The sequence below is a fragment of the Lepisosteus platostomus genome, chromosome 20, assembly GCF_059453375.1.
Source record: "Lepisosteus platostomus isolate fLepPlt1 chromosome 20, fLepPlt1.hap1, whole genome shotgun sequence".
Lineage (NCBI taxonomy): Eukaryota > Metazoa > Chordata > Actinopteri > Semionotiformes > Lepisosteidae > Lepisosteus > Lepisosteus platostomus.
Genome location: NC_142630.1, coordinates 16,595,036 through 16,617,497, shown reverse-complemented (window position 1 = coordinate 16,617,497; position 22,462 = coordinate 16,595,036). Strand labels below are relative to the sequence as shown.

At 48.9% G+C, this 22,462-nt stretch overlaps 1 protein-coding gene across 1 annotated transcript; it reads left to right on the top strand.

Moving 5' to 3' along the window:
* Positions 1–137: 137 nt before the first annotated feature.
* On the top strand, positions 138–20,686 carry sf3b3 (splicing factor 3b, subunit 3). Its single transcript, XM_088614196.1, has 27 exons — positions 138–289; positions 1,601–1,739; positions 1,837–1,992; positions 2,857–3,027; positions 3,901–4,073; positions 4,725–4,866; positions 5,023–5,135; positions 5,985–6,122; positions 6,854–6,957; positions 7,286–7,451; positions 7,746–7,841; positions 8,422–8,494; positions 9,993–10,144; positions 10,286–10,441; positions 10,907–11,062; positions 11,154–11,297; positions 11,518–11,640; positions 11,943–12,097; positions 12,387–12,561; positions 14,253–14,458; positions 14,887–15,043; positions 15,725–15,850; positions 16,309–16,521; positions 17,622–17,720; positions 18,408–18,551; positions 19,236–19,340; positions 19,854–20,686. The coding sequence occupies exons 2-27, from the start codon at positions 1,670–1,672 to the stop codon at positions 19,992–19,994; spliced, it is 3,654 nt and encodes a 1,217-aa protein (XP_088470322.1). The 5' UTR covers positions 138–289; positions 1,601–1,669; the 3' UTR covers positions 19,995–20,686.
* The last annotated feature ends 1,776 nt before the right edge of the window (positions 20,687–22,462 follow it).

The following is a 22,462-nucleotide window of genomic DNA, read 5'->3' as shown; positions in this document are numbered from 1 at the left end:
TAAGTTCTATTTATCGACATTTATTTTTAAAAGTAGTTCACAGAAGAGGAGATATACGAAGAAGACTTGTTCACAGCACAGGCCTTATTTTTTTTTACTGAGGCTAAGCAACAGTCACTGATCACTGATCAGGCACGTTTCTAGCCACCTAAGCGACAGCTTTCGGTTGAGCGGAGGAAGGACCCCAGACTGGCGGCGCTGCGGTCGGATCCAAATACAGAGAGGGAAAATGGAGATTTAACAACACTTCATCCGCGTCAAAATCATCATAATCCTGCGTGCTACACAGGTAATTCATACTCACAATCTACCTCCACATCTAATTAAACTCGTTAATTGCGATATTGCCGTGGAGTGGGCGCTGATGTCTAATTTTAGAAGATTCCGGGATTAGGCTGATAGCTTTATGAATGAAAAGTAAATAGACGCCACTGAAGTGCACGACCTTGCCGAATCTGTGCGGGAGGATTTAAGATTTTAAATTACTGTTACCTTTTTTGGAAACGCGTAGTTTTTATACGTGCGCTGTTTCACGACGAATCTCCAGCGTTCAACCGCTGAGGAAGCCGGGGTCACGGCTCAGGATCGGTCGGTCAGTTGGGATACGTTTGGTTACTCTTGATACTGTATTTTTTGCAAGAGCAATGGTTTAGAAAAATAGGATGCTTTTACGATTTTCTAGGCGGAAAAAATCTTTCAGAATTCAAACTTTCAAAGCAATCATTTTGTACTGAAAGAGTTTTAAGTGGACTCACCGCTTGGTGCTCTGCATAGTCCCACCAGGCATCTGAAATAATTGGCGCACTTTAAGTAATTTCAAGAGCAGTATTACTAACATTTCTCTAAAAAAAAATATTTTCCTTGGCCAAATTGTATTCCAGAGACAAAACTGTTGTGAGTTAGGAAGATCTGTATACCTTAGAAGCAAAACCGTCATGCGGAGTTAACAGTCCCGTAGCTAGGCCTTGTTTATACTGAGGCGTATTTGTGCGTTGTAATCTTGTTACAAATCTAAAAATGATTTGAGAATGAACTAGAACTCTCCTGATTTGGGAGATAGTTTACAGTGAAAGCTCATTTGACCTTCTAAGCTAGGTGATAAATATTTGCAGAGACGCTCCAGGGAGCACCTTTTATATAGCAGTATATTTACTAGGGCTTTGCTATAGGGTACCACTGCGAGTCCAACGTGGGGGTTTGAACTCGAGACTTTCCATGCAGAACCTTGACCACTGCTCCTTCTCACAGAGACTCCGAGCAGAGTTGCAGGAGCTGTAGGCAGGGAGGATGAAGACGAGAGTAAAGCTGGTCTTGTTTTATTGGCTATTTTTTAATCGATGTGATAGATAGATAAGACTTGATTGATCCTGAAGGGAAATTGATGTGTTACAGCAGCCCAGGACAAGCAAAAAAAAAACAGACATCAGGATAGACCAAAAATTAGAATACGTACAATAATATAAAATAAATAAAACAAAAAAAACAAACGTCTGTGCAAAATATGATGATAAAATAAAAACAAACATGAAATAAATATAATTAAAAACAAACATGTGGTTTCTGGTGTAATGGATGGTGTTCTTTCTCTCTCCTGCTGCAGCTGTGTTGGGTACCGGGAGCTAGAATTGTTCGTCACCTGTCCGGCCCAGAAGGCTGAGGGGCTGCCATCATGTTCCTGTACAACCTGACGCTGCAGCGTGCCACGGGCATCACCCACGCCATCCATGGCAACTTCTCTGGTACGTGCCACGCCAGCCCCCACCCACCTTTCTCTCCTCCGGGGGCATCAGGAGGTGTCAGGATCTGCTCAGTCTAACCCCTCTCCTCTTCCCATAGGAACCAAGCAGCAGGAGATCGTTGTTTCCCGGGGGAAGATCCTGGAGCTGCTGCGCCCCGATGCCAACACGGGGAAGGTGCACACGCTGCTGACGGTGGAGGTGTTCGGCATCATCCGCTCGCTCATGGCCTTCCGCCTCACCGGCGGCACCAAAGGTCAGATTGCAGCGCAGTGTTGGGGGGGGGGCTTCTTGAGCTGAGGCAAGAGATGAGCTGTGCTCCGTGCATGGGCTGTGTGGCTGCTTGATTCATGGCTGGAAACGAGTCGCTATAGGTTTTTGTCTCTGAACGAAAGTCACAACTGTAAATGCGACCCCTAATTGTTTGCGCGTTCAAGAACGCGTAGAGCACTTGCACTTTAGGGTTCTTGGGTCCCAGCCCAGTTGGACACAGATGAGATCACCCAACCTAAGTGCTTGATTAATTAGGAACTAAACTGTAATAGCACCTTTAAATAAACATGATCTTAAACTTGTGTTACAACGGCAGTGCCAAATGTTAAGTACTCCTCTTGCATGGTGCAATAACCTTTTGGTCACGTACAGCAGTGCCGAACCGAGCTGCATTGCTGTGGCAATATGAGCTCCACAATCGATAAGCCAGACATTCACCCCTGTTTAGCACCAAGTTCCAACACCATAGTGGGGGAACTCTTCTCTGTGATGACAGTTGATTGTGTTGAGCTGTTGTGTGCACGGCTGTTTAATAAACTTTACAGACATATAGGTCAAAATGTGTTCTTCTTTAGACTTAATGTTTTCTGTCTAATTAGACAGAAAACGTGATGTCTAAAGAGGAACGCATTTTGTATACATCAACACATAAATGTATGCATCAGTAGAATGTAAAATTTAGGCTAGTGGATCAAATTGCTCAACTGTGGGACTCTTAATTAAAAACCTCTGGAAACGTAAGAAGTTTTACCTAGAAGTTTACTAATGTTTGCACTGTCTTTGGAGAGAAGTCTGCTTTGTCTCATTGCTGCCCGGGCCTGCTGAACGAGTCCTGTTTTCTTCCCAGACTACATTGTGGTGGGCAGCGACTCGGGGCGCATTGTGATCCTGGAGTACCAGCCGTCCAAGAACATGTTCGAGAAGGTGCACCAGGAGACGTTCGGCAAGAGCGGCTGCCGGCGGATCGTCCCGGGACAGTTCCTCGCTGTCGACCCCAAGGGCCGAGCGGTCATGATTGGTGAGGCGCCCTTTGGGAAGGGAGGGGAGGGTCTGGAGCTCATCGATGCCACTGCACAATCACGGCTTCTCACTTGCGGTGCATTTACACCCCAAAAAGTTCAGTTTGAACAAAATTCCTGAGTGATGCGACAAGTGCACAGCAGCAGTCTCTCAACTGCGCAGACTCGTCCCTGACTTTGGACTTCATGTTCAAACAGCGCACTGGTGTAACTCCTGTCTGGAGATCCCCTACCTTCAGTCTCTTCCTCACTACGGTTCATTTACAGTTTAATTTCTTAAACTCCAGTGTCATTCACTTGTGGACAGATGTAATGCTTGTTAGACTTTAAAACTCTGTAGAATAAGGCCGTGCTGTCTGTCTGTGCCAGTGTCGCTTAACTGATAGGGTCTGTAGTGTGTGAGGCAGTGATGAGGAATCAGGACAACTCAGTGTGCTGTGGAAATGATGAGTTTCTCATGTCTCTTCTCTGACCTGTAAATCTTGGAGAAGACCGGTTACTTCTGATCACAGCCAGCTTGAGACCTCTGTGTGCCCACTGTTTCACCCTTCATTGTATCGATGGGAAATATTTTTTAATTAACAGGACTCACAAGAAGGGGTTGTCAGGTTCTTTTTGTACAGTTGGAACAGCCTGAAACAGCATGTCAGTTTACAGATGGTCCTGACATATTGTGGCCAAGCTCTCCAAGTTATTAGAGGCATGTAAAGGAGTATTTGGTAGTCTGCCAATGATGCTTTATAGTTATTTGTTTACAACTTATAAATAGTATATTAGCATCAAGTTTCCTGTTCCCTTCAGTTTGTTTGATTTCATCAGTGTGTGCCAAGATAATATATCTCTGTTGCACTATCTCATCTCTTGCTGTGCAGGAGCGATAGAGAAGCAGAAGCTGGTGTACATCCTGAACCGTGACGCCGCGGCCCGTCTGACCATCTCCTCCCCTCTGGAGGCCCACAAGGCCAACACACTGGTGTACCATGTGGTGGGCGTGGACGTCGGCTTTGAGAATCCCATGTTCGCCTGCCTGGAGATGGACTACGAGGTGAGGTCATAGGCCTGCCTCCGCAGGGACCGAGCTTGTGATCATTCTCCAAGTACCTCTTCACTCAGAATGGGCCGACTGACCTCATGGCTTTTGGAGAGAAGCAGTAACTCCTTTAATTATCTTTCTCACGAACTTGGGACCCCAGAGATGGGAACTAAGTGCGGCTTCTAGGAGCTTGATGCTTTTTCAGGCTTTAAAATGTTTCTTCCTCAATATATTTGGAGTCTCGCAGGAACACTGAATTTTTTTTTTATATATATATAGGAAAAATAAATGCAACAATGCCTGTTGTGGAGTCCTGTAAGTACCTGTAACTTTTACAATCCAAAATGGCAGAAATAATTTCTGTCCCTGCAGCAGAACTTACCTGATGGTAGCTTGTAAGTTTAAGCAGTGTGGCCGAGTTTGGTTTTCCCTGGATAGTGCTGTTTGAACTCCTCATGCTTCTGGCAGTTGCAGGTGATGGTAAAGAGAGGTAATAGATGAGCAGCTATCTCCAAAATCAGAACTATTATTAAACTCTGCTTTGGGATCGGCGTTGCAGTTTGTTAGCCAAGGCTGTCATCTGTTACTCCAAAGTGCATTTTTAGCCGTGACAGTCTTCCCCTGGCGTTGTCCGTCTGACCCGCCCTGTGCACGTGTTTCCAGGAGGCAGACAACGACCCGACAGGAGAGGCAGCCGCCAACACCCAGCAGACCCTCACCTTCTATGAGCTCGACCTGGGCCTGAACCATGTGGTCCGCAAGTACAGCGAGGCGCTGGAGGAGCACGGCAACTTCCTTATTACCGGTGAGATCAGCGGAGGGGGGCTTCCTGTGCGCAGGTGCACTCTGGGAATGCACCAGCATTTTGATGGATCACAGCTGCACTGAATCAGGCTTATTTGCAGTGGGGAGACAGCTTTTTTCCTGGTGTCTTATTCTCCCTTTTCTCTGTTTTCCCCAGTTCCTGGAGGGTCTGATGGCCCCAGTGGAGTTCTCATCTGCTCGGAGAATTACATCACCTACAAAAATTTCGGTGACCAGCCTGACATCCGCTGTCCCATCCCACGCAGGAGGGTGAGTGAAGAGAACTGAGTTCCAGTGGAGTGCAAATCATATGTCCCCGTGTGTACCAAACTTGCGATTCTAGCTGTATTGTAGCGTTTGACCCTGCCTGAACCTGCTGGTCTTGGTGCTCGGCCTCATAGGATGAAAGATGTTTTCATGTCTCTTCTCTGAGTGCAGCTCTGGAGAAACTTACATGTTCTGATCAGGCCCTTCACCAGCAGCATTAGAGGGGGTAGGGTGAACAACTGTTAAATGTTTGGTTGCCAAGGAGTTCCGACAGCTGGAAACACACTGCGCTGCCCTCTCTCCTTATCGTTAATTCCGTGCTCCTTCAGGGGCCTCTGTCTTGGATTACACATGCTTGGCCCTTGAGCCTCTCTCAAGTGTGAGCGAGTAAAGTGGGGTTCTCAAGCAATATGCAGGCAGGTGCTATGATTAGAGGTAACTTTTTTACAGCAGAGCCCTGATACTGTTTAAGCAGTGTTTCCATTAATTCAGTGAAGTCTATTAACTGTCAACTGTGTGTTAAACAAGATGAACTGTACTTGTGTCTGTATCTGTTTTTCACATGGTCATCCCAAATGTCAAACACGATGTTTAATCTTAAGTACAGTAGAGCCTCAGCCAGCACCTCGGGGCTGATAATAGTATATCTGTGCACAGTTTGAAACGCAGTGCCAGCATGAAGTAGTCCGCTCAGCATTCGAGTTGCTTCCAGCGTAAATCTGTGTGCAATCAATCGGTCATCTGACTGAATTCCGACTTGCTGTGCTGTGATCAGTGGCTGGAAATGTTTTTAACATTATTGGTCTGCTCTTTATTTCTTGATGTCCCTTCATTCCCCTCCCCTCTGCACAGAACGACCTTGATGACCCCGAGCGAGGGATGATCTTTGTCTGCTCGGCCACACACAAGACCAAGTCCATGTTCTTCTTCCTGGCCCAGACCGAGCAGGGAGACATCTTCAAGGTCACGCTGGAGACGGACGAGGAGATGGTGAGGAGAGCGGTGGGGGGTGGCGAGGAGGAGGTGCTGAGGTGACCTTCCTGTGGTGGGGAAATGTCCTGTGCATGATGTTATATCTTCCTCTGGATTGGCAGGCCCCTGGAATACTTCTAATGCATTGATGAGTGCGGTTTAGTGGGTCTGTGTTTTTCAGTAGCCACGGGTGCTGTGAGGTGATGAGTTTCCTCATGTCTCTTCTCTGACTGTTGACTCCTGAAGAGTTAGTGTTTCTAACTCTGATCTCAGCCCCGTGCAGAAAGAGAGGTACTGCGTGGGCCTGGTGCTGCCTCCGCAGTTCATCTGGCACTGGGACGGGAGTCATATCCTGTCCTAGTATGAGAGTGGGACTCAGATCCTCTGCTTTATTCCTTAGGGTTTCCTGCTGTTTCCTGTTTTAATGCTAGGCAGTGTGCTGTGCAAGAATCACTGCCTCTTTCCTCTAACAGAAGTTGTAGCAGTTCTATTTCACTGGCCTCTGGAGACTGAACTCTCCTCACAACATTGAGCCACTGCTTTGATTGAGTCAAAAAAAGCTTATTAATAAAATTATCTCCCTTGTTTAGCCAGCAAGTCATCTGCTACTCCTTACAGAAAATATTTTTTTTAATCAGAGTTGGCTGTTGAGGTGTGTACACTTGTCCAGCCATAAGAATGACATAAAAGATGAAAGCATTTTAGAACATTTTACCCATGTCACACTTCTCCTCCTGTGTCTCCGCCAGGTGACGGAGATTCGGCTGAAGTATTTTGATACCATCCCTGTGGCCACGGCCATGTGTGTGCTGAAGACTGGCTTTCTGTTCGTGGCCTCCGAGTTCGGCAACCAGTGAGTGCCAGCCGGTCACTGCTGCGCTGTCTCCCCACTCTCCGTGCGCCCCCTCTTCCTGTCTGCTGCTGTGTGCACTCCCACCTTGGCTCCGAGAGTGTTTGTGGGGTTGTGGGCACTACAGGATTTTGCAAGAATCTGAATTAACTGGCTGCTGGAGATAACTAAGTCACCTCTGTTCCTGTGCTCTCCCGTCTGTTTTTGCCTTTTGGAGCACTCTCCCAGCTTTCGCGTTCACTCCCCCTGACCTGAAAACCTGTTTCTCTCCCTCTGCCTGTCTCTGTTCACTCGCCCCTCCTCTGAGCCTCTCCGACTCTGCTTTCCCCAGCTACCTGTACCAGATCGCCCACCTGGGGGACGATGACGAGGAGCCGGAGTTCTCTTCAGCGATGCCCCTGGAGGAGGGGGACACCTTCTTCTTCCAGCCACGACCCCTCAAGAACTTAGTGCTGGTGGACGAGCTGGAGAGCCTGTCTCCCATCATGTCCTGCCAGGTCAGTCAGGGCGGGCAGCTTGTAGAGCTGTGGGCTGTTGAGTCAGCAAGTAGGCGGATGTAATGTGTGCAGTCATGAGCCACTTGGTCAGTCAGGGTGGGAGGCTGTAGTGTGTGGCTGGTCATGGCCTGTGTCAGGCCAGCCTTCTTAGGTCATTCCCTAGTTTGTCTGTGGCAGCAGGCATGATTTGTGCATCTGTTGCTGGAGGGGAAAGAGCGGGGGAGTGGGGCTGCGTTGTGGATGTGTGGTTCAGAAGCCAGCTGTGCCGATCGAGTTGTTTTTTGGTCCTTGCAGATTGCTGACCTGGCGAATGAGGACACGCCCCAGCTGTATGTAGCCTGTGGCCGAGGGCCGAGGTCCACTCTGCGGGTGCTGAGACACGGGCTGGAGGTACGGGGGCCGATGCCCAGAGCCCCGCTGAGCGAGGGGGCGGGGCTCTGAAATAACTGCAGTCACATGTCCTCACTTGTCCTGCTGTTCTGAGGGCAGCCATGAAGAAGGGTGGGAGTGTTGGCTGTGGCTGTCTGAAGCCATTCTTGACCATCTGTGGGATGAACAAACTGGTTCTGGTTGTGACGAAAGCCGTCGAATATTCTCTAGTTTGCCTGTAACAGAGAGTCCTGAAGGAAATTTTCTGTGGTTCTCCAGTCACTAAACGACTGGCTGTTCTGCCACTGCTGTGCTTTGCCCAGTATCTGTCATGAGCTGTATTTTCCAGGATCAGGGAAGTAGACTAGGCCAGCATCGTGATGTGGTTTTATCATCTGCAGGCTCTGGCATCGATGGCTCTATACTTAATTCTTGTTAGTGAATGCGTGCAGGCAGATACAGATAAGTGTAAGAAGTTTTGCTTTTGTGCTTTGAGAGCTCCGCTTGCGCAGGAGCCTTGAGGTGTTATAGCCCGAGATGGATCTATATATATCCCTGCATGTCGGAGCCCTGATCCACGCGTCCCTCTTTTCTCGCACAGGTGTCCGAGATGGCTGTCTCGGAGCTGCCCGGTAACCCCAATGCTGTGTGGACTGTGCGGCGACACATCGAAGGTACGGAGGCCCCTTGTTCCCAGCAGCTCTGCAGTCGCTTTCCGAAGGGACTTGAAAGAGACTGACTAAGGAGGAGTCTTTGTCGGGATGTTCTAGGATCCAGGCTGTTTGGTCGAAAGTGGTTGGAGTTTCATAAGCATTTATAGGGAAAACCTGGGAGTTCAACTCTACAGGAAAACTTGAAATAGCGTCCAGAGAAGTTGGGAGAATTGGCTAACTTTCAAATAGGCATGCTTGATTTTATTTCCAGGACTTATAACAAATGTGCTGTCCTGCGTTTTGGTGTCTTTTTGCAGTCTTGTGTTAGCATTGTCACAGTATACTCACTTTAGCAAATACATTTGCGGTAGGTAAAACCTGATAGCTGTGGGGTGTCGGAATTCTTAAGCAGCATTTTTTAAGAACGTTGTTCGTACCCAGTGCTGCAGTGGTTGGCATTGCTGCCTTGCAGGGCTGCAGGTTTGGTTTAATTCCTGGAGTGCTATCTGCTTGGAGTTTGTATGTTCTCCCCATATTTGTGCTGGTTTTCTCCCTCAGTCCAAAGACATACTGGCAGATTACTTGGCCCTGGTGTGTGTGTATGCGTGCCCTTCAATAGACTGGTGTCCTGTCCAGGGACCATGTCCTGCTCTGTGCCCAGTACTTGCTGGAATAGGCCTTGGCTCCCTGTAACCCTATATTGGATAAAACGGAGAAAATGGATGGATTTTCCATGACCATGAATGGGTTCTATACATTACATTCACAAATTGTGAGTCAATGAGTACACGTTCTTGGCCAGTGTTTTTCTGGAAAGACAAGCTGTGGCCACAGTCTGTAATGGATATAATAGCAGCACTCTAAAGAAAATATCTGTTTTGAAGTATGTAACATCTGAGGACACCCCATGTCATAAAACTCTTAGAGTTGAATTCCATTGAATTCAGTGCTGTCCACGTTTTTCTCAGCAACTGAGGGATTTGTCTTTTTCCTGGAAATCACGTGCCCTTTCAAAAAGGAATACTCTTTAAGTTACCTATTTATTTGTGGGGGGGGGGAATATTTTTTAAATGACACATTTCGTGAGGATTTTTAAAGCTACACACGTAGTTGGTTTTCTGTAAGTCTGTTTAATTTGGGAATTTGCAGGTTGTTTTGTGAAGTGGTACCAAGATGCCATTAGAATTTTTCTGGGGTGTGTTCATAACGGCATGAACTGTTGCTATTGCAATGCTGTGGGAAGCTTTTTGTGTATTTTGGCAGTTTCCTATTGGATCTGTGTCAGGAAAATCTGACTTTCTCTTCAAATTAATGTATTTTCTGTGGAACTTCCTGCCTCGTTATTCTCATTGAAATTATTCTGTACTTGCACTGCAGCACACCTCTCCTCCTCCTGCCCACTCGTTGCTATTTTCTCTGCTGCATCCGTCTCTGTCCTCGCTGCCTAGATGAGTGTGAAGGTTTAACCCCCCACCTCTAATGGAGCTCACCCCTCTCCCACTGTGCCCACTCTCTGCAGATGAGTATGACGCTTACATCATTGTGTCTTTCGTCAACGCCACTCTGGTACTGTCCATCGGGGAGACTGTGGAGGAGGTGACGGACTCGGGCTTCCTGGGCACCACGCCTACTCTGTCCTGCTCCCTGCTGGGCGAAGACGCGCTGGTGCAGGTCAGTCGGGCAGTCTCTGTGGGCTAGGAGAGAGGGCTCTGTCGCCCAAGCCAGCCATGACAAAGGCATTCTGGGTCCGGAGCTCGGGACGGGGGGGCGAACACAGTACCTGAAACGACCCCTTCCCTGTTCTCCTTTCAGGTTTACCCAGATGGGATCCGGCACATCCGCGCCGACAAACGTGTCAACGAGTGGAAGACGCCGGGGAAGAAGACCATCGTGCGCTGCGCGGTCAATCAGAGGCAGGTGGTCATCGCGCTGACGGGCGGAGAGCTGGTCTACTTCGAGATGGACCCGGTACGGCCAGCTGAGCCTGTGTTTCTTTAAACCTGCCGGTTAGCAGGGTGCTACCTGAAAATGAAGGGAGGGCTAGATTCCCTGATGTGCCGCACAGCTATTTTGTATGTATGATGTATGTACAAGGGAAGAGTTCTCTGCTTTTAGTGCTTTCCTGCATTATTTTTAAACCCTAGGTTCACAAGTGTGGTCCTCAGTTAAATACAGGTCTCTTTAATCAACAACAGCTGAATATCTTTGAAAAGGCTTGAATTCTTCCATTGAAATCAGTTGGTCTAAACACTGCTGGGAGCTCTGTTTTTTAAGTATAGGTTCATTTCTTGCATGTTGTGCTCTCTAAATAATGATAGTCTTCCAGTGGGGTCCTTTATCAGGACTACATTGAAACGTTATCACTTTTCTGCTTTTTCATACCCAGCAATGTTTTTTTATTCACGTGTCATTTCTTTCCTGCCCGTCTCGCAGTCGGGCCAGCTGAACGAATACACGGAGCGGAAGGAGATGTCCGCGGACGTGGTGTGCATGAGCCTGGCCAACGTTCCTCCTGGGGAGCAGCGCTCCAGGTTCCTCGCGGTGGGGCTGGTGGACAACACCGTGAGAATCATCTCCCTGGACCCCTCGGTGAGGAGACTGTCCGTGGGTGTCATCCCTACTGGAGGCCTGTCCCCCTGGCTGCCCGTCTCTCTGATCTGATCCCTCTGTGTCTCTCCAGGACTGCCTGCAGCCCCTCAGCATGCAGGCCCTGCCCGCCCAGCCGGAGTCCCTGTGCATCGTGGAGATGGGCGGAGTGGAGAAGCAGGACGAGCTGGGAGAGAAGGGCTCCATCGGCTTCCTGTACCTCAACATTGGCCTGCAGGTCTGCCACAGTCTGTAGTGCTATAGTCACAATACATCACTGACCATACTTCCTCATCTGTTAGGCATCGTGCTGATGCTTCTGCACAGCAGTGCGTCTTAACATAACAATTCTGAAACTTGGGGGTGTGAGGGGTGTGAACCTTCCTCTCCTCCACCCACGCAATTCTGTGTCCTGTTGCAGCATGACTTTCACTCTCTCCTCTGTCCTCCTTGTGCAGAACGGTGTGTTGCTGAGGACTGTGCTGGACCCAGTGACTGGAGACCTGTCTGACACGCGCACTCGCTACCTGGGGTCGCGACCTGTCAAGCTCTTCCGGGTCAGGATGCAGGGGCAGGAAGCTGTAAGTGTCATACAACACAGTCTTGTATACTGTTAATTTCAAATTCACACTGTGGAGGCTTATCTGCTGTGTACGGAATTGCATGGGTCCATTCCTGAAGAGCTGCAGTGTGTATCACTTGTAAATTACAGTTGGTTATTCATTAATTGATCTAAAATAGAGCTGATCCCTAGTCTTTAACAAGAAATAGAGTAATGAAAATAGAGTTCATTAAGAGGCGGTCACCTTTAAACGTTGCTGTGTAAATTGCTTAGTTTTTGTCAGTGGTGGTAAGCTGGTGCTGTGGCCTCTCCCCTGCGCAGGTGCTGGCCATGTCCAGCCGCTCCTGGCTCAGTTACTCCTACCAGTCACGCTTCCACCTGACGCCGCTGTCGTACGAAACGCTGGAGTACGCGTCGGGCTTCGCCTCCGAGCAGTGTCCCGAGGGTATCGTGGCCATCTCCACCAACACTCTGCGGTAAGCCTGCGCCCCGTCGGCCCCGCGTGTCCGTTCGCCACCGGTGAGCTGTTTCAGGCGGGGAGGGTTGCCAGATCCACCAGAGGTGGGTTAGAAGTTTGTGGAAATTCTCGTTTCTCTTTGTAACGTCTTTGTTACATCATCAGCTGGAATCCAGTTCTTTTTTTCTTTCCATTGTCCTTTTCTGTGCTTAGGATCGAAGTAGCATGCCAGAATCATCTGTCTGCCTCTTCTCCTCACCCTTCTCTCCGCCCTGTGCCTCTTTTGATTCCTCTCTCTCTCTTTCCAGGATTTTGGCGCTGGAGAAGCTGGGTGCCGTGTTCAACCAGGTGGCCTTCCCCCTGCAGTACACACCCCGAAAGTTTGTCATCCACCCCGAGACCAGCCTCCTGGTCCTGATCGAGACCGACCACAATGCCTACACCGAGGCCACTAAGGCACAGCGCAAACAACAGATGGCGGAGGTGAGCGGCGAGGCGTGGCCTGGGCGTGGCGCGGGAAGGGGGAGTCTGGGCTGGGCTGACCTCTGAGACGGGCCTTGTGAATCACAGCACATCTGGGCTTCATGGAAGAGGAATATTCGAGCTGTGCCATGCTGGGTACAGCCCTCAACTGTGTCATGTAGAGTGTTTCTCTGTTCAGGCAATCCATCTCTATAAGGAGCTCCAATTACACCATGAAATAAGTCTACAGTATATATCTGTTTTAGTGGTCGTCATTAATTGCAAAATTATAACTGTTGGTCAGCAGATCCATGGCCAGCACTATTAGCACGTGAGAGCAGTTTTATCCATTATACGTTTCCCTTTGTTTCTTGGAATCCCCAACTGGTGTTCTTGAAGCACTGCACTATAAACCCCACATGTAGGCTGTTATGCGCATTAGTGACCTCCCTGTTACAGAAGAAAGGACTTTGCTGCAATGGCTGGAGCTCAGAAAACAGTGACCAGAATAGTTAGGTCGATCCAGTGAGCTATTTCGGGCACGCCGGTGTTTCTACACACTACACATTACCAGCAGCGAGGAGGCTGGTGACACTGGCCAGCCCATATCTGCCTGTGTGCTATTGAACTGGGCTGTACTTCTGATAAAAATGTCTCGGGGACTCATTGACACCTCCACCTCCCCCTGTGTGGTGCTGAACTCCAGAGTTCAGCTCTCATGGCTTGTGCAGGAGCTTAATGAAATCTCCTGAACCTGGCTGTTTTTGGCTTACATGAATGAAAAAGAATACATCGTCTTGAAATCGGTTCCATCTACTCGTATTCTTTCGGGAGGTTTCTCACTGCTCTCGTAGGATGTGTTGCTCTAGTTGCAAAGGGCTTTGTGCACTGGACAGGCATCGCAGAGACCCCCTTAGAGCCACTGAAGGGGCATCCTGCTTGCTGGGGATTGATGCCCTTAATACTGCATATGAGAAGCACTCAATGTCCCCAGCACTGACCTGTATGCCCAGTATAACCAGAGATGGACAGGAATAAGCAGTTTATTACTCTGAATTTGGTGGTGACTACAAAAAGGAGAAAGTACTCTAGAGCCATCAGGTGGAATTGACGAGCCTTCAGACTCGCATGGCTTGTAACATCTCTTCGGATTAATAACCTCTTGAAGCCTACCGAGTTCAGAGAGGTGTACCCCACAGGTCTCTGTCAGTTCTGAGGCACTAGGTTCTATGTATTCTTAGGTACTTTAAATAAGATTTTGTTTGGGTGCCTAGTAGGTTTGAACTGGCTGCCATGGATGCTGTAGAGATGATGAGTTTTTCCATGTCTCTTCTCTGATTAGTAACCCGTGAAGTGGCGTTTGTATCTCTGATCTCAGCCCATGGAGCAAGTGACGCACTGCCTGGTGCATTTTGATGTCCAGATGTTACACAGAACATTAGGGGCCCTGTGCTGGCCAGCAGTGGGACAGAGCCTGTATTGTGCTCCTGCTCTGCCTCGCGGCAGTTATGGAGTCGCTTCTCATCTGGTCCCAGTAGTGCTGCAGCTTGCTTTGTCTCTCTCGTGTCTGCTCACTCCCTCTCCGTTCTTCAAGTTACAGTGCGAATAAATGGAGAACAACCTTGCTGTAGCAGGAGTAGTGTCCCCTCCCTGATGCTGTGTTGGTGTGAGTGCATGCAGTAAACGTTGTCTCTCTCTCTGGCACTCTGCAGGAGATGGTCGAGGCGGCCGGGGAGGACGAGAGGGAGCTGGCAGCAGAGATGGCGGCAGCCTTCCTGAACGAGAACCTCCCTGAAGCGATTTTCGGGGCGCCCAAGGCTGGCGCCGGGCAGTGGGCCTCGCTGGTTCGGCTCGTCAACCCCATCCAGGGCAACACTCTGGACCTGGTGCAGCTGGAGCAGAATGAGGCCGCGTTCAGGTACCAGAAGGCAGGCAGACAGGGAGAGTGGCCAGGGCCATAGAATGGAGTGGGACTCCAGTGGCACAACACCGGCTTTCATACCCGCAGACTGTGGTGCAAATCGCACTTAGAAGCAGGAACGTCAGTGTAAAAATATGCATACTGGAGCTGGTGTGTATATGCGAATGTTTGCATCATGTAAATCCTTTGAAGTGGCTGATAGCCCTTTGTACTGGGAGTCTGTCCCTGTGGCTCTGTGATCTGTGGACAAGTCTGTAGTCAAGGCTGTGTAGTCTCTAGATGTGAGTGAACGCATGGGTTTAGTTATGATTTTTGATAACCGAATTGTGCTTTCTCTCTCTTTGCCTTTTCCTTTCTTATCCTTCTCCCCTCCCATGTCTCGTCTCCCCTTGTTTCTTTCTCACCCTGCGTCCCTCCCGGTGCAGCGTGGCCGTGTGCCGGTTTCCCAGCGGCGGGGACGACTGGTATGTGCTGGTGGGCGTTGCCAGAGACCTTATCCTCAACCCTCGGTCGGTGGGCGGCGGCTTCATCTACACCTATCGGCTGGTAGGGGGCGGGGAAAAGCTGGAGTTCGTGCACAAGGTGAGAACACAACAACTATACCTGAATCACCTCTCTGTGACCTCTGTATGCTCACTAGACGCGATTGAAATAACTACAGCTACAATTTATATTAAAAACTTGAAGTGGTCATTTCCAAATTCCACTTGGACATCTGGCCATATTCAGCATTTAAAAATGTCATGCCCTTATAGAAACTGGAAATACTCTTCATCTTTCTGACAATGAGGCTGTTCATGCTACAAATGTGCATACATATGCAGATAACATGTGGGTGTTTTTTTATTGTACATAACATTGCGTTCTATTGTCTTTTGAGAACCTTTTGGCTGGTGATGATTTTTCTCGTTTGATTTGTCATTTATTTCAGCCAGATCACACTGTTATAAAACTGATTTTGCCGTCTCGCCAGCCTTATTATGAGTTGAATTATAATTTGTACAGAAAGGCACGTTGTGCTCTGCTGTGGGGTTGTAAATGACAGGAACGTTTACCGGCAGTGCCGAAAGGTGGAGGGTGTTGACCTTTAACCTGTCTCGCTAACCCTCCAGCTGGTGAGGTCATCGATCACCTCAGTTACCTTCTGTTCAGAAGTTTCCTTCCTAGTGAGCCGGGAGCCGTCCTTGGGGGTTCTAGACGAAGGGGAAGTGGGGGAGCCCTGTTCCCAGGGCTGTAACGCGCGTCTCTGTGTCTCGTGCCCAGACGCCCGTGGAGGACGTGCCCCTCGCCCTCGCGCCCTTCCAGGGCCGCGTGCTGGTGGGCGTGGGCAAGCTGCTGCGCATCTACGACCTGGGCAAGAAGAAGCTGCTGCGCAAGTGTGAGAACAAGGTCAGCCTCCTCCCGGGCTCCCGCCGCCCCGCCCCCTCGGGCTGTGTGAATGAAGGGCAGGCACGGTGCTTCCTGCGGGCTGTACTACACGGCCCTGCCTTTTGGAAGAACATTCCCGAACTCCTCCTGCAGCTGGGGCTTAGGATGTGGGAGCTGTTGGATTGTCATTCCTGCAGATAATTTAAAACGGCTTTATTGAATCTGCATGTTACATTTTCTGATTGACTTAAACCTTTAGTTTACGTTTTTTTTAAATGTGCCTGATGGCTTTGGAAAGCTGGCACAATGATTTCATTAAAATGTGGAGTTCAGTTCAGCCCATCTGAGCTCCTCAGCAGCTAATCCATTCCAGGGGACCATGTTCAGCTTCTAGTACGCTACATTGGCTACAGCTTGATGAGTTGCTGTATTCCAGTTGCCCTCAAGTGAAACCTTGTACGTGTTGCTGGTTTCCACAGCACATCCCCAATCTGGTGACGGGCATCCACACAGTCGGGCATCGAGTCATCGTTTCGGATGTGCAGGAGAGCCTGTTCTGGGTCCGCTACAAGCGAAACGAGAACCAGCTCATCATTTTCGCCGATGACACGCATCCCCGCTGGGTCACCACCTGCTGCCTACTGGACTACGACACCATGGCCACAGCGGATAAGTTTGGCAACATCAGCATTGTAGGTTCCGCACGTTTGTATTTCTGTTTGAGCGCCCGTTTCAGTGACTCATCATGTTTTTCGTTAAGAACATACGGACAGTGACTAACCTAAGGAACCCGTTGATTCTCATCTAACCCTTTTAGTGGTTAGTAGCTAACTGATTACACTTGCAACTAGTCCCTGTTATTGGGATCTCATCTAGATGTATCTTGAAAGGATAACGGCTTCCACAATGTAGCTGGCTAGATTGGTCCATACTCCTACAACTCTTTGTGTAAAGAACTGCTTCATGTTCTGAGCTTCAAATTCTCTCCCATGTGGTTGTGTACTTGTGTACTCTGCTTTGTGTTTCACTGTTCATTTTGATGTAGTTCGTAGGATTGACTTTGTTAGTGCCCTTGCTTTTTCCATGCTTGTATCTGTTTGCATTTGTATCTCTGATCTCAGCCCATGGAGCAAGTGCCGCCTTTGATGTCCCGATGTTACAAAGAACATTAGGGGCCCTGTGCTGGCCAGCAGTGGGACAGAGCCTGTATTGTGCTCCTGCTCTGTCCCGCGGCAATTATGGAGTTGCTTCTCATCTGGTCCCAGTAGTGCTGCAGCTTGCTTTGTCTCTCTCGTGCCTGCCCACTCCGTCTCCGTTCTTCAGGTTACACGGATTCAACTTGTAATCCCTGTTCAATACTAAAAAGGTTCAGTTCCTGCAGCCTGTCAGCGTAGAAACATTCCCTTTAGCCCTCAGTGGATTTGGGTTTTTTTCTGGACATTCTGGGCCTGTCTTTTCTGTAGTGTGGATATGCATGATATTCTAAGTTCTGTTCACCATACTACACTGCGCTCTACTTTGCAAATGTTGCTGAGACTGAAAATAAACTCAAAACCGGTAGATATGGCACTCCCCAATTTGTATGATGGTGCCATGTGCTGTAAGAAGAAGTAATTTCTCACAGAGCCCTTTTCTTGGGGGATGATGTTAACTCTTTCTCTCAGATTTGACTTTGTCTCAGATTTGGTCATCATGCACAAGGTGCTACCAGCACACACTCGCCACCCCCCCCCCCCCCGCTGCACATTTGTGGTCTGCCTCTGAGTGACCTGTGTGTCCTGTCGGTCCACAGGTGCGCCTCCCTCCCAACACCAGCGACGACGTGGACGAGGACCCCACGGGGAACAAGGCATTGTGGGACAGGGGGCTGCTGAATGGCGCCTCCCAGAAGGTAATGGTGCCTGGGTCTGTGAGGAGCCTTCCCTCTGCAGGGAACCTGCTGCCTCTTCTCACAGGCCTGCACTTCGATCCTGCACATACATAAGAACCGTCACGACTGAAGTGGTTGTTCAATAGATTACTGATCCAAGGATCTCATCCAACCATTCCTTGGAAGATGTCACTGAATCTGCTTTGACAAAATGTTTCAGTCTCCCACAACCCTTTGAGTAAAGTAGAGCCTCCTGTTCTCAGTTTTTAACACTTCACTGTAGATTTCACTTGTTCTGTTTCAGCAGATGCTCTGATGTTTTTCCCCTGTATAACATTGACCAGTACAGTATTGTATTGAACAGCAATACATTAAGTATGTGTTTGTAACTTTTTTGAGACATTACTTTGTCGACCATGAAGTGACTGGCTGATTCCTGGGCTCATCCGAGCATTTATTGGCTGAACCTGATCCTATAGCTTTTTATTTTCCCCAAAAGTGCATAATGGTGTGTTTAGAGTAAGAGTAACCTCAAACTCCAATGCCCATCTCTTCCACACAAATAGAAAAGTGTTCTTATAACATAGTCAGAAATCAGACAGTCGTCACTTGAATGGATGGGTTGGGGACGAGAGTTTGTGATGAAATTATGCATGTTAATGCAGACGGAAACTGTCCTCTGACTGTGCCGTTTTCTGCCCCCTGCAGGCAGAGGTCGTAATGAACTACCACGTCGGGGAGACGGTGCTGTCGTTGCAGAAGACCACACTGATCCCAGGGGGCTCAGAGTCGCTCGTCTACACCACCCTCTCGGGGGGCATCGGCATCTTGGTGCCCTTCACCTCGCACGAGGTACGCAGGCTTCCAACGCTGCGCACGCCCCAAGGTCCCCTGGTGCTGAAGGAGCACAGCTGCAGGCCAACCAAGGCCGCTAGAAACAAACGCAGAAAAAACACAGCCTCTTCCGGGAACAGAAGGAGAGACGGCAGCCAAAACACTTATCTGCTTTTCGTCAAAATATAAATCATCGGAATATAAAATACAGCTGTTTACTTTTCTCACTTCTCTTTCACCACCAGAAAGTAGGCATCAAAAACCCCTTATGTTTCAGTAATGAAAACAGTGCAGGGACATGGTGGTTCATCATTCCTTGTGCCTTGAGCACTGAGGACCAGCCATCTGCTCTCTAACTGAATAACAAGTCTAGCAGAAGGCTGCCAGGAATGAGCTGGTTTTATCTGTTGTGGAGAGAAAGGCATTCACAGTATTTTACAGTAAATTATTATTATACAGTGAATTTTAAGAAAGGGATTGGCGAGTGGTAAAATCTTTATAAAAGGAGTGTGTGATAACATGCTCGGGACAGGAACACTCATATTGTGTTCTTCTTGTTAAAGATAGCACTTCAGGTATGATAGCTCTGTGTCCCCAAGTTCCCATGCAGGCAAGCCTTAATAGTTTAGGGATTTAAAAGGATGAGCTTCCTTAGTCCACCCTGTGTTCATTGTTCCTGTGTTCTCTCTCACTGCCTCGTAGGACCACGATTTCTTCCAGCACCTCGAGATGCACATGCGGTCTGAATACCCTCCGCTGTGTGGTCGGGACCACCTCAGCTTCCGCTCCTACTACTTCCCTGTCAAGGTGGGGCTTGTTCTGCTTGGGGGGGAGGGGGGGCGGGCGGGAGTGTGGTGAGACAGAGTGGGATGTGGTTATTTTAAAAGCAAGCAGAAAAATGTCATGTATCATCTTGTTGCCCAAAGAAACTTGGTGCTCCCGGCAAATGCACTGTGGCGCAGAGATCAGGCATGTTGCATTAAAAAAAATGTAACCACCCATATAATTCTGTTCTTGAGTGTTGAGTTCAGGACATGAACCTGTTGAACTCAAGTGGAAAACAAGTGGGGAAAAAATTAAACAAGAGGTTTTAAGTGGATCTTGACCTGGCGTTTCCAGGGCTTGGGGGTCATATGAGTTGTGAAGTTCAGTCTGCAGGCCTGGGAAGCCCATGCCAAGGCAACTTTCCTGCATATTTTAAAACCCTTTTAAATACTCAGGTCAGCTGAACCTTGACGGTTGTCGCTTAAAGGATCGCATGCTAACTGAGCCTCTCTCCCGTCTGCATGTGTCTACCTGTCTCTGCGTCTGTGCTTGCAGAATGTCATTGACGGCGACCTGTGTGAGCAGTTTAACTCCATGGACCCCAACAAACAGAAGAGCGTGTCTGAGGAGCTGGACCGCACCCCACCAGAGGTGTCCAAGAAGCTAGAAGATATCCGCACCCGCTACGCCTTTTAACGACCCCACTGAGGCGCGGATGAGGACTGGGAGGGGAAGGGCGGGGGACAGGACTTCGCACAAGGGCACAAGGGCCCGCATTGTGCCCAGAACAGAAGTCCTGCTGTGCTGCCTCTCGTTTTGATTCTTGTTGCTGATTTACTGTTTTGTCTCCAGGGAGCTCTGCCCCCTTCCGAGCGATCACAGCCTGACCTGTTTGTGAGCTTTTCTGAATGCCAGTTCTGCAGTTAGGCTTTTCAAAGAATTCCTTTTTTTAAGAATCTTCAGTGTGGGCCCATAGCAATGCTGTGCCGAACCATGAAGATAAAATCCCAGATTTAACTCTTTAGTTTCAAAACCCAATTTCGGAGATGCCCCTATTCCTTTTAATTTAATAAGCTCTCATTCTTTCTGGATCAGTACTCGTAGGAGTTTTGAGCAACGCTGGCAGGGGTACAGAAAGGTGCCTTTATGAGACTTTTGGGTGGGGGGGGTTGCTGGACCGTCTGGTACTTGTTTTTGTATCCTTCAGACTGGGGGACACGAGGTTGCCCCTGGGTTGTGTAGCCCCAAGAGAGGCGTACTTGGCTGGTGGCTCTCCTGCAGCTCCTGCCAGTGTTCTGGGAGGACAGGAGAGACTATTACTGGGCCGTTCGCAGCTGAGTGTGGGAATAGAGCTCTTTTGTAAATAAACTTTTTTACAATCTGTTAAATCTACTTTGTCTCTGTTTCCTGCCCTTACTGAGGGCTTTTGATGTGTGGCTTTGGTATGAAATGATCGATTGCAGTTTTATATGCGCCTGACTGAAGTTACAGGGCCGGGGGGTGGGGGTGTTTTCTCTTGAGTTTCTTGTGGCTTGACCAGTCCAGGTTGATGCGCGTTGACCGACACCTGAGGCCCATCTTCGTGCTCTGGAGTTCAGAGCATAGCACGGCTGTAGTCACAGGACGCTGTATGAGCACATCATGTGCTTTACATGTCTACGACCAAAATAGACGCATTGTGAATGTCTAGTTGAGCGATTTTTTTACAGCAGGGTATTCGTTTGAAATTTTCTTTGTGGTGTGTAATGTTAATACATTTGTCCCAAGTGGGGGAGGGGGGGTGATGATGTTCTAATCCAAGTTGTAGGGTTTTATTCTGCTCTCCTGCCCCTGAGGGACCTCACTGAGAGTAGCTCCAATTCTTGCATCATTCTCCTGTTACACACAGCCTCAGAACGGGCCAAGGCTGGGGTTACCTGCTCTGCTGAGAGCTTCTCTATGGGTGCTGTACCATTATTGCCCATCTGTGGTTGCTGTCGTCCTGGTCCTGTTGTGGAGCCGCAGTCCTGGGAGAGTTTTAAGAGCTGTTAGCCTCCTGTAGGGGCATCAGTTAGTGTTCTGGAAGGACTAGGTGTGAATGTACCAGTTCACTGTGTCACTGTCCCATCTTCTGCTCCAACGGAAATCTCAGACCTGTTTTTTTTTTTCAGGTTGAGGAGGGGACGGTGAACAAAAAGCAGATTTAGGGTTGGTTAAACAAAGTAGCTTTGTTCTAAGCCTTTTTTTTTATTCTAGGAGAGCAGGGCTCGTCAGTGTTGGCAATTCTCAATTCTTGAGAATTGAGGGATTGTTGAGAAGAGAACAAGAAAAGAAAATGGATCCCATTTGTTTTCAATCCTCTGTTTCTCCAGCATCCTGCCAAGATGGCATTTCTTGTGTGGACAGAACTGGCGTGGTCCCCATGTGCCCACACACACTAATTGGTGCAAGTTCCCCTCTCCCTCTCTCTCTCTCACAGTTAGCCCTGAACTGTGCGTGAGCCAGGAAGAAGTGGTGCCCAGCCAGCCCCCAGGCCTGAAGCGCAGGGAGTGCTGGAATGCCTTTGAATTTACAGGGAGGAGGGGGTTGCCATCTAACTGCAGTGGACTGGCACAGCCTTTATCGTCCTTCAGTTCTCATCTCTCCTGAGAGCTGGCAGCAATCTGGTGGGAGCTGCAGCAGGGAAAGTACAAGAGCCCGGACATGTTTGTTCTAAACTTGGAGTTTCCAGCATTCCTTCAGCTGACGTTTCCATCACAGGATGTCAGCATAGCCGTTGGGGGTGACCTAGGGCCTCTTCGGTCCCGCAGGCACGAGGAATAGTTTTCGCCCCAGTTCATTTCTAAGCGGCTCGGTTGAGCAAATCACTTAACTGGTTGCAGTGAAAACCCAGGTCTTTCCAAACTGGCGTTCTTCTGTGTGTCGACTTGTAAAAAATTCAATCTGTGAAAATAGAGGAAAAAATGAGGTGGTGTTGTTTTGAAGCAAATTCCTGGATTAGCTGCCCTTCCGAACCGAGGGAGGATTTGGGGCTGATTATGGACCGGTTATGTAACAGAGTAGCGCTTGCTCCACTTTTTCACCGTCGCTCGGTTGAGCTGAGCCAACAGTCCGGCATACCTCTGCTCCTTCTGTTCAGCTTTAACCCAGCACTCCGCGTGTGTGTCGTGTGCTCTAGGGACGCC